Raw genomic sequence first — 11,448 nt, 5'->3', positions numbered from 1 at the left:
GAATATATAGTGGAATGTTTCGCACGAACGATGAACACGTGCTTGACGTCAGAAAAGAAAGATCACGTTGGCTGATGATCGAATGCAAGCGTAGATAAGGGCTGCTCTTTTCTCGTCTTTTTCTTACGAGGAAAAGAAAGAAAGGGAGATAGAATGGCATCGAAAAAGAACATAGGATCAACAACAACGGAATGGAACATCGCTAGAACTGGAATATCCTTGTTGTTGAACAACAAAACGGAAGAAGCCGAAGCACTTTTCACCGGACATCCTCATAGTTTCCACGTTAAAGCCGGTCGTTGCTTCGTTCTTTTCATGGTACGTAATTAGCTCTGAATATAGGATATCTTTTACTTATTTTTATCTTTATTATATATTCAAATATTCGTCAAAGTCCTTGGTTGGCTCGGTTAGTACTCGAGAAGCTTATTCGCGATTGATCGTTCGAAAGTTTATCGTATAAACGGATGAAAGCTTTATTATATTAACTAAGCCTAGCTGAGAGACAGGAAATGCACGCGGTGCTTCATCTATTGTTCGGTTCGTCCATATATATGTATATATATATATATATATATATATATATATATATATATGCGCGTATGCACTTCCGTACATACCCGGTGCTCGGTTTTTTTTTTTTTCTTTTTTTTTGTTTTTTTATTATATTATGTTATCTCAAATAACACGGACGTAGACTCGCCTGCGATCTTTTTCTAAAGGAAAATAATAGTTTCATAACTTTGATTAATAATTGAAATTGGCGTGTCAAAGAACCAGTAGAAGTGAGTCTTAAGTGGGTCAGCAGCTCGACGGTTTCGAGAGCGTGTCGTTTAAAGTCACGTTCGACGAGGAGAATGCACTGATTTCATTTGCAGAACGCATTGATGAGCTTCGAGGATGATAAACTTCAACAAGCCATGCTATTGTTGAGAGACATGGAAAGGGAATGTGCCAACGACATTGGCTGGCTGAAATCAATGAAGAACAGGGTATTTAGGGCAGAAGAGAGCTCCGTAAGTATTAAAAAATAAAAGAGATATGATTTTGTTAATCGTCCTTGTACTATTGAATATAAATCGGTATCGTTAGAAGGAATACGTCAACAAGCTGGAGAGGCAGATAGTATTAGCGGATTCGCAAGTTTGCTCAGCGATATTAACTCTCCTCCAACAAGAGCTCACCGGTTACGTTCGTGGCGGTTGGATGCTGCGTAAAGCTTGGCGCGTTTATCAGCACGCGCACATGCAAATATTGCAGCTTTATAGGCGTACATTCGGCAACGTGCCATCAGGTATGCGAAATATTTTCAAACTAATTTATGAGCCTTGAATCGAGGGAACTCGCATAACGGAATCAGATCGATTTTGGCCCATTTCCAGGCTTATCGTCGTTACTTATTAATGCTTTGGAAAAGGTCAAATATGAACTGTTCGGTTTTTTCGATAAGTAGTAACCGATCGCTTTCAATCGTCTGAAATATCGTTTTTCTCAGATTTCGAGGTGAACTGTAGCGTGCCAGGGAGCAATGGTTCTTGTTATTCTCTCCAAAGTCCACATAGTCCAGGGTCCTCGGAATGGTCGATTCCGTCCTACAACGGTTCGTCCGGCAACTCAACGCCTATCACCTCGCCATCAGGTCTGCGAAGCTCCCTATCAATGTTCTTCTCGATCACTGGCATCACGTCCGAACAACAGACACCGTAATTGTTGTTTCTTCTTACAAAATTTATCCTTCTTTTTCTTTTTTCCACACCACACCCGATCGTACTTACTTCTCGCTCGACACTTTCGCTTTTTACTCTACGATCAATTTTTTCATTTCATATTTTATATCCAATCTTACTCTTATTTTTCATTTTCGTAGAACACGTTTTTCCATTTTTTTTCCATTTTTTTTTTTTTCTTTTTTTTTTTTTGAGTATTTCTTTTTCTTTACGACAATCACGAATACTATCTACTCTACAAGGAAGAAGCGATTGTAGGGAAAATGTAGTTAAAAAAGAGAAAAAAAGAAAATGTAACGAACGATCGAATTACATTCCCTCTCTTCAGCTTCGTCGAACCGACCGAAGTGGCCCGATTGATGTCGGCCGTGAGCTTCGGCTATGGGATTTATCAGCTTTGCGTGAGTCTCTTGCCACCTTCTTTGTTAAAACTCATTCATTTCCTGGGCTTCGAGGGCGATCGACGTGCCGGACTCACGGCTCTCATGTATGCTCGGGTCAGCGAGGATATGCGTGCTCCATTGGCGACGTGAGTCAGATACATGCGAGGATATAGAACGTTTGAATATTGACGTTGACCTATATACGATTGACAGATAAAAATCTGTAAATAATTTTCGACAGATTATCGCTTCTTTGGTATCACACGATAGTACGACCATTCTTCGCTCTCGATGGTTCCAACGTGAAAGCCGGTGTGAACGCGGCGAAACAATTGATCGAGGAATGTCGTACGGAATTTCAAAATTCCGCCCTTTTTCTCTTTTTCGCGGGCCGAGTGGAACGCCTCGAGGTAAATTTTTAACGGTCCTTAGGAAAGCCGGTGCACGATCGATGATTAACCGACCGTCGTATGTTACAGTCGAACGTTAATGCTGCCCTCGAAGCTTACGACAAAGCCGTGGATGCGTCCGGTCAAAGAGAAGTGAGATTGTTGTGTTTACACGAGGTTGCCTGGTGTCACCTGATTCGTTTGAGTTACGAGGAAGCTTATCGATCTTTGACACAGTTACAGCAACAGTCGAGGTGGTCGAAAAGTTTCTACGCGTATTTGGCGGCAGGTAATTGTTGCTTCAAACGATAGCCTAGTTTTTCTTTTTGTTTGTTTGTTTGTTTGCTTGTTTTTGTTTCCCTTTACGTTTTCTCTTCATCGTCAGTCTGTTGCGGATCGAACGGCAAGTTCGAAGAATTGATGACGATGTATCGAAAGATCGTTCAACTGGTCGCTGGTACGACGAAGGAAACGCAACTCGGTCTTTTCATCTTACGAAGAGCTCCGAAATTGGTTGATCAGGATACGGGTCGAGCTTACACGATTTTGTATTACAAATTACTCGTCTACGAGCTATTATACCTTTGGAACGCCATGCCGTCGTGTTCCATTGAGGCACTCCGATGGATTTTATTAGATTGCAAGGGTAACCGCTCGGAAGAGCCTATGGTGGGATTGGCCGATTTGATCGAAGGCGCGGCCTATTCGTATCTTGGCGACAAACAAGCGTCCATTAGAAGTTACAGAAGCTGTTTGAAACGTCGCAATTCGAACAAGGACGTTTATGATCAACACGTGAGCGCGTTTGCCCTTTACGAGCTAGGTAGTAACCTTTGCGCCATTGACGTGAGTATATCTTTTAAAAGCTAACATATCGCTGAATAATCAGCCATTTGATATATCTCTTACGTTTCAGAATATCGAGGAAGGTAAGAGTTTCTTACTAAGGGCCCAAACTCAATATCGAGATTACGATTTCGAGAGTAGATTAAACGTACGCATACACTCGACCTTGAGGGATCTAAATTGACGACAAATAATACGAGATGAAAAGCCAATAGCGCGGATGAGGATACGAGTAACGACGATATATGTCGCATATCATCCCACGTATCTTTGTTGTTGTTAGAGCTAATTGGAGCTGTGCGAATGCACGCCTCGATTCGATCTCTATTTTACTAAAATTCAAATTTTACTTTTTAATCCCAAAGGACAAATATGTGCGTGCGTGCGTGCGTGCGTGCGTGCGTGCGTGCATAGATAAAAAGATGAACGAATGCGCAAAAATATTTGCACGGTTCTAACGATGCCGATTGCGTCCCACGCGCATGGCTATACATAGATATATATTTTTCTTCTGCGAAATTCCGCCTTGCCACGAGTGTTCTTTCATTCCGTCTACAAAAACATTTGAAGAAATCGAATTGAGATCAATTCTCCTCGTTACTTCGTCCAGGAGAAGAAAGTCGAAGTGCGTCCTTACGGTTTATACGATAATGTATATAGCTATAGATATAGACATACGTGTATTCGCTCGTCCTATTCTTACTATCATATACATATAGTTTTGCGTATAGTCGAAAAAGAAATGTATCTATTTCTGTCTACCTATGTTTGTGCAATTTATAAAAGTTTTCGATCAAGCGATTCTACCTTATTTCGTAGAATATTTCATACCACGCCGCGTAGAACACCATGACTGCGCTCGATCTTTCTATCAACACATCAAACGAAGTTTGCTGCCGTCACGTATAATTTATTATGTAATATTTATTATTATTATGGTGCCTATCAGATGAGCGTTCGAAACGCTTACTGTTGCGTCAACGGAGGAAATTGTCAAGCCAATGTCGCGAATCCTTGCCTACGTCCTTCCTGGTATCACAAATTCATTAAACCGCTTGCCTTTTGTATCATAACCTCGCTCTTAGGTACGTATATATATATATATATATATCTCATCAATTAGGTACGTAATATCTCTTTGGAAATTTTTCATTGAAGAAACTTTTCGTCGTAATAATAATCCTTCGTTTCGACGTAACCCAGCAATGTCGGTGTCTCACATCTGTGATAAGTATTCCGCCAATTCGTCCTTCAAAGTCGTCAAGGCTGACTTGGGAAACTTACGAAGACATCTGAATACCCTTTCGGTAAACGATTAACTCTTTCGATAATTTCAATTCTAATACTATATAATTCGATTTGTACATTAAAATGCTTATCGTCGATCTTAAATTTAACGAGATGGAAGTGAAGAATGTCCTAGAGACTCGCGACAATTTGCAAAACAAACTGAAGGAAGTTGGGTTCGCGATACCAAAAATATCGGAGGCCATTCTTAAATTGAGAGATGAAGTGACCGAGGGTAAGAAAGGTGCGCGAGACTACGAGAGATATAATTTTTCCCCGATTTATATCAGTTACTTCTTGTTTCTCGTTCTATAGGAATCGGAATACATACGGAGAATATGATAAAAGTTTTGTCGCCGGAGAGCGTGAGAAAGATGGTGAGAAGCGAGTTGCAAATCTACGACGCCGATAAAACAGGAATGACCGATTATGCGCTGGAAACTTCAGGTTCTTTGAAACTATCGAACCTTCGAAGAAGGTTCTATCGAAATTAATCTTGAAATTGACGATAGTCCACTTCTATGTAACAGGTGGTAGTATACTTTCGACGAGAAATACCGAGGACTATACCGCGGGGTCTCCGAGTTTGACTCTTTTTGGTATTCCCATTTGTATTCAACAAAACACCCCACGAGCTGTTATACAGGTTGCTGCGATTATTTCTTTTCTTATATTTATCGGAACGAAATCTCGATTCCATTAGCTTTACTGACGTCGATAGAAAATTCTGCCTAATAAAAAGTCATATTCGAGAAGGGAAATGTAAAAATATGTTGTTTACCTTAGCTTCCGACCTTCGTCAGCACGGGTTAATAAAAGCTGGTGTATATATATTTCCCTCTCTCGAATGGACAACTTTTCCCCTTGGGGCATTTTTTTCTTTCTATCACGGCAAATTACCAAGTAAAGATAAACGGAATACTCCGCGTGTGTATGCGCGTATGTGTAGCACGTCGAGTGTACACTCTTACCTCGTGACGGCTTCTTGATTTCGTATGCACTAGACAGGTGTCCTTCCTGGAGAATGCTGGGCTTTCAAGGGCTCCAGTGGCACGGTCGTTATACAACTACTAGGACCAGTGTACATATCCGGTGTTAGCCTCGAGCACATTTCCCCTTCTATATCACCAACCGGCGAGACTATGGCTGCTCCCAAGGAGTTTTCTGTTTGGGTAAATCGTATCCCTTTCGTCGTTCTTTGCATCGAACAATATTTCATTCCACAATAGATTTATCTCAATCGATTGTAGGGCTTGGAATGCGTCGAAGATACGGATAGTTTCTTTTTTGGCGAATTTATCTACGACAATACCGGTCCTTCCATACAGTACTTTGAAGTCCAAGTAAATTAACAGATTTCGATCGTTTTATAATATGATCGTACGATAAGGAGACGATACGTTATTGTCATTTTCTTTTTCTTTTCTTTTTTTTTTTTCTTTTTCTATAGAATAATGCGAAGAAAGCATACGAGATCGTAGAGGTGAAGATACATTCGAATAATGGTCATCGCGATTATACTTGCATTTATAGGATACGAGTTCACGGTACTCTTAGGCAATGAAAAAAAAAAAAATATTCTGTTCGACTGTGCGCGAACAAAGGAGAATCTTCGTTTCTACGTAATACTTGTATACAAAAAAAGATTAATTTTGATAAGAATATAAAATGGAAAAATACGAAATGAATTGATTCAACGTAATCGTCGTTTAATTTATTACATTTGTACATATTTAGTTTCCTTCTACGCAACTAACGCACCCTCTTGATACCACGTATTTCTCTCACGCACACAGATACGTACTCACTCGCGCTCAAAGACTCTCTCTTTCTCTCTCTCTCTCTCTCTCTCTCTCTCTCTTTCTCCTTACTTTTCTGAAATTCAGGCCAAGGCCAAAGAAGCGCGCCGAATCTTTCTTCTCCTCCCACGGCGAACGCTCACAAATATCGCATACACGCGTGCACAGGCATTCAGGCATTTATAACTTTGATATACGCATTTATGTATGTACATTTAGAGGACTTATCCACATACATAGATACGTATATTATTATTGAATCAGGCAGACAAGAAAGGACGCTTCTTTATTGGCAGCCCTACAGGACTACACGCAATTTTTTTTTTTTTTTTTTTTTTTTTTTTTTTTTTTTTCATTTTGTTTTAACCTGTACTGTAATTAAAATAGCACGACATATCTCCCGGCTCTACGACGACCGGTGACTTTTCTTTCTTCTTCTTCTTCATTTTTTTTATTTTTTTATTTTTTTTATTTTTTTATTTTTTTATTTACTTAATCTTGCTTGCTTAGACACTTTAATAGTTCGACGATTACGCACTGCCTTCTCTACGGGCGAAGAACAGACTCGAGAGGCACGTGGCGAAGAAGTTTTACATCGTTACGTTTCTCTTTCTTCTCTTTGTCTATGTTTCTTCTTTCTTTTTTTTTCCATTTTTTTTTTTTTTTGGTTTCTTTTATTTATTTTCCTTTTTTAACGATAAAACATTTACGATTCCCCCTTTCCGTCCGTCCGATTGAATGTCGATTTTTTTTCGTTTAATCCACAGTGCGACTAGAATAACTATAATTCGGAGGTCAGTCGCCTAATAACGCTATCGAGCTATCGAGACTCGGTCGTGGTGCCGGAGAAACGATGATGACGCAACGGTGGTACGAACCTTTTTCCTTTTTTTTTCCTTTTTTTTTTCTTTTTTTTTCTTTTTTTCTTTTTTTTTCTTTTTTTTCCTTTTTTTTTTCTATTTTCTTCTTTTAATTATTTTACGTTCTCGAGGGAGAGCACCGAACGCGAGCCTCCAAATCGAGAAACGTCGATTGTCTTTGTCGAGTATTGCGAGAAGGAAATGTGGGATTCTCTCGAGTGAAGATGAATATTTTAATAGACGCAACTCTAACACGATCGGACTAATCTTTGTTTTAGTTTTCTTCTCGTCAAAAATTTCTCTTAGAAAAAGGAAAAATGAAAGATTGCTCGAGAAGCAAAGAATTCTCTCTACGTCCCTCGACCATCGCGATTTCTTCTTCGCGTCGATCGGAGTCTCGTGTCATCTCTAAACGGATGAATCAATCCGACGCAATGACGCAATCATTCTTTTAATGACATTCTAGAGATATAGATCTAAGTGGAGTGATCGTGAATCGTTGAAGGACACTCGATTCTTTCCCACGGTCAACGATGAAGAAGAAAAAGGGAAAACAAGAAGCAAAAAGGAACGCTTTGCGCGTTCGTACCATCGTCTGCATTTCGATATACACGAGTATATAAGTATCTAAATACATACTCTGTTCAAATCGTCTAATGAACATCGATACACGCGAGAGTCTTAAATTTAATTCTCGTTAAAACGTTTCAGAAAAAAAGCTCCCGTCATGATTAATAATAGACATTTTCTCCTTCTTTAATTTTTCTTTCACTTTTGTTTTTTTCTTTTTTGCCACCCTTTCCTATTAGAAATCTACCGAGAGCATATCTCGGCTGCGAGTGCGTGTACTTATTTGTTATTTGATCATATTTCTATCGACGTTCCCTTCTTCTTCTTCTTCTTCTTCCTCCTCTTTAACCCTATCTCTCGATCTCTCTTCTCTTTCTATCTCATCTATAATTTGTCTTTTGTACATAGAAAATACGCGCTAATTGACTTCGTCGTGGCTATAGCGTACCGTTTGAAAAACGACTAGAGCGGCTCGCGTCGGTTAGCGTACCCACCAGACATTTTGAACAGGGTAAAACTTGGACTATATTATTCGATAGCCAACGGAGCACTACGCAACTTTGGTCTAAGAAACGTACATAGATACTCGGACTATTTTTCCATAGCGATTACGGCGCACGGCGCTTTCAACTTTTACTACATTATCTTCACTTTGCTCTTCTTGTTTCTCTCTATTGTTTCAGTTTATGTTTGTTTGCGTGTACGTGTGTGTATTTTAGCAACAAACGTCTTCGCCGGTCGTACGAGGAGTGGCTCTCTCTATATCTCTCTCCTTACATTATATCGTTCAGCCCTCTCTCCCGGCCAGTCAAATCTAAAGCTGGCATCGATTGATTTTTCAAATTTTTTAGAAACTGTATTATCGATTAATCGGTATATAATATATACGAACGTTGATCGTTAGATTTTTCGATGATCGCCAGCAGTAGTTTTTATATACCGGGATTGCTTTTGATTTTATTATATTTATAGAGCGCGAACACCACCGCCGTACTAAGGCTCGTCGACGTTCGAAAAGGCATGGAATTTATTATTCTTTTTTTTATTTTTTTTTTTCTTTAAACATTTGCTTTGCTCGTTTATCCACCCGTTTTTACTTCTTTTTGTTTTTTTTCCTTTTTTTTTTTGTCTTTTTTTTTTGTTTTTTTTTTTGGACTTATACTCCGACGATCGTTTAAATAATACCGCACGCGGTGGTAGTATCAAAATAAATCGCACCAAATGTAGAGTATAGAGTATTCATAAATGTATGTATGTACAGTTGAATTTCTATTCCTTTTTTCATTTTGTTCTTCCTCGATCGGATCTTTCATCTCCGTTTTCTAATCTTTTTCATTTTATCGGAAAATTCAGCTATTATCTCTCGCTCTCTTGTCTACGTAGCGTCTCTCTCTCTCTCTCTCTCTCTCTCTCCCCTAATTTTCCCTCCTCTGTGCCATCTTTTAACGTTTTACCCGCTCGCTTGCCGATGTTTGCTGCTGTCGTTATAGGAAATACACTACGATTAAAGTATATCACAGATGTTAACGAGAAGAACGTCCTAAGATAGAAAAAGAAAAACGAAGAGAACGAAACGAGGAGGATCGAACGATTTGACTCGTGATCGCCCCAGGAGATACGCTATGTATCTAAGGTACTTATGAACATATGTACATATACTCGAATGAACTTTTTATCTAAACGCATTGAACTAGATCGATTGGTTTATCGAGCGAACGTCGCTGGATTTTCCATCGAGTAGAAGAAAGCTAACAAGGAGAAAGAAATTTTCCCTAGGAGGATACACTCGCGTTTCAAAGAACATTTATGCGATCGTCATAAACGCGCGTTAACGATATCTAATCCTTTCTTTCTATAACTCCTGGTGGCGATCAACGCGAGAATAAAGGAAAGGCGAGGAAGTGTGGTCCGATAAATTGCAATTTGTCACGTAGACTCGATAAATCTACCTAAGAGCTACAAATTCGCTAAATTATTGTTAAATTATTATTTTCTTTTTTCTTTTTTTCTTTTTTCTTTTTTTTTGCTTTTTGTTTTTTCGACGCGATTTTATAATACGTCGTGCTTCTTCTCTACCAATTCCTACGAATGACTTCCATGACGCTTCATAGCGGGAACCGAGTTTCGATACCGCTGGCAATAAGAGATTGTCATAAGTTTTCAGTGCGTTATACGTATTGTGTATGTCGCCTGTTTTGTATTTTGCTTGACGAAATGTAACGAGACCGTTAAAACGAAAATAGAGTTACCATTGATCCGACTGATCGACTTTTCGTTCGATTTGTCATTACGTATCTCATTCAAAGTTTAGAGAAAAACAGTGGGAGAATATCATCGTGTTGGGATAAAATGCCGAGAGGAGGCAAAACTTTTTCGGAGGAACCGATTTATCTACGTAGAAAAGTAATAATAAACAATGACCGTTAAGAGAAACAATGATCGACTCGCGATCTCGATAAAAGAATATCTATTCTTGGATTAGTACGAGCAAGGAATCGAATCTAAGTGAAAAAAAGTAATTCGTCGAGAAGTCGATCGACCAGTCCCGAAAATAGCGACTTTTAATCCCCGTCGTTCTTAGCCTCGAACAGTAAGTCGAGTTCGATGCTCGAATCGAGTTTCGAGATCGACGTGAAAATATAACACCTTATCTCTCTCTCTCTCTCCCTCTCATATATCTTCCTTCTACTATATTATCTCTACTTATCACCATTGGAACGACGAATTCTCTAAAACTCGTAAGAGTTTTTTGACGCATTTGTTCCTTTCGCTTCTCTCCCCCATCCGCCCGTCTGCATCCTCCTTTTCTCTTTGGCAAGTTCACGGCGGCAAAGTGACTAGAATATAACGACTATATTGTCATGCACTACAGTCTTTCTTAGAGCCCGTCGTCGACGCCGTCGATTTTTCATAGTTCCTCTTGTCGTGGAATAGCAACGATGTCACGGCAGCAACGTTAATCATTAAGAGGGATCGGAAGGGCCGGGCAAGGATGGCGCATCTTCCGTTGTTTCGACGATATCTTCCTCCGCTTCTTCATCGACGACGTCGATCGGCACTGATATTGACATAGTAATGTCAGGCGTCTCGTCGTCGTCGTCGTCGTCGTCGTCGTCGTCGTCGTCGGCAAAAGTTCGTCCAAAGTGTCCGCTGCTGCTGATCGAGTCCGTGTCGTCGACATATATTCTAACATCCGTGCTGATCGCAGGACATGTGGTACACTCGACGACCTGAACAAGGCCGCTAATGCTACGACTACCGTCGCTACCACTCACAGTTCCACTCCCGTTGATACTCCCGCTCGTGTCGGTCTCGCTGACATTTTCAAAGGCCGAACTTTCGTCCGGCGGCTCGTCCGGTAGCTCCTCTGCCGCGTAAATGTGGGCGAAACTCTCGACGCGCACGATTTGAGCGCACTGATCGCTCGTCCCGGTCGTCGACGTACCGGAAGAGGTGGCACTCCTTAGCCTGGACGGCCTTCTTTCGTTGATCACCGATTGCACGTCGAGATCCTCCTCCTCCGCTTGAGTCGACCTTTGTTTTTCCTTCTCCTTCGACAATCTCGCATTTTCCGTAGCTCCTAAATA

At 40.2% G+C, this 11,448-nt stretch overlaps 2 protein-coding genes across 7 annotated transcripts in view; one reads left to right on the top strand and one right to left on the bottom strand.

Annotated features, from left to right (window-relative positions):
• Positions 1 to 153: 153 nt before the first annotated feature.
• Positions 154 to 6,211, top strand: LOC118451466 (tetratricopeptide repeat protein 39C). 2 transcript variants are annotated; one of them, XM_085655023.1, is made up of 16 exons: positions 154 to 318; positions 879 to 1,016; positions 1,093 to 1,294; positions 1,496 to 1,703; positions 2,056 to 2,256; positions 2,352 to 2,520; positions 2,590 to 2,788; positions 2,885 to 3,177; positions 4,295 to 4,430; positions 4,549 to 4,652; positions 4,747 to 4,867; positions 4,948 to 5,079; positions 5,163 to 5,278; positions 5,637 to 5,804; positions 5,883 to 5,975; positions 6,083 to 6,211. In XM_085655023.1, the coding sequence occupies exons 1-16, from the start codon at positions 154 to 156 to the stop codon at positions 6,194 to 6,196; spliced, it is 2,559 nt and encodes an 852-aa protein (XP_085511149.1). In that variant the 3' UTR covers positions 6,197 to 6,211. The 2 variants fall into 2 exon arrangements, with proteins under 2 accessions (XP_085511149.1, XP_085511150.1); XM_085655024.1 differs by lacking the exons at positions 4,295 to 4,430; positions 4,549 to 4,652; positions 4,747 to 4,867; positions 4,948 to 5,079; positions 5,163 to 5,278 and adding an exon at positions 3,416 to 3,493 and having other exon boundaries at positions 2,885 to 3,345.
• Ca-alpha1T (Ca[2+]-channel protein alpha[[1]] subunit T) overlaps positions 6,109 to 11,448 on the bottom strand; it is a 55,698-nt gene continuing 50,358 nt past the window's right edge. For 2 of the 5 annotated variants that reach the window (XM_085654991.1, XM_085654989.1), the window contains one exon: positions 6,110 to 11,441. In XM_085654991.1, the coding sequence (XP_085511117.1) occupies positions 10,825 to 11,441 (617 nt within the window). In that variant the 3' untranslated portion in view covers positions 6,110 to 10,824. Of the gene's footprint in view, positions 11,442 to 11,448 lie in introns of all 5 variants that reach the window. The other 3 variants (XM_085654990.1, XM_085654992.1, XM_085654993.1) reach the window with 3 other exon arrangements.

The sequence above is a fragment of the Vespa mandarinia genome, chromosome 2 (assembly GCF_050613455.1).
Source record: "Vespa mandarinia isolate Hongniang chromosome 2, ASM5061345v1, whole genome shotgun sequence".
Taxonomy (NCBI): domain Eukaryota; kingdom Metazoa; phylum Arthropoda; class Insecta; order Hymenoptera; family Vespidae; genus Vespa; species Vespa mandarinia.
Note: the sequence above shows the minus strand (reverse complement) of the source record. Positions and strands in the feature narration are given on the sequence as shown.

Excerpts from the sequence above, each read along its gene's own strand:
- LOC118451466 (XM_085655023.1), top strand. The coding sequence starts at position 154 with ATGGCATCGAAAAAGAACATAGGATCAACAACAACGGAATGGAACATC. Across the intron at positions 4,653-4,746 it reads GACATCTGAATACCCTTTCG|ATGGAAGTGAAGAATGTCCT; the intron begins GTAAACGATTAA and ends AAATTTAACGAG. Across the intron at positions 5,976-6,082 it reads TACAGTACTTTGAAGTCCAA|AATAATGCGAAGAAAGCATA; the intron begins GTAAATTAACAG and ends CTTTTTCTATAG.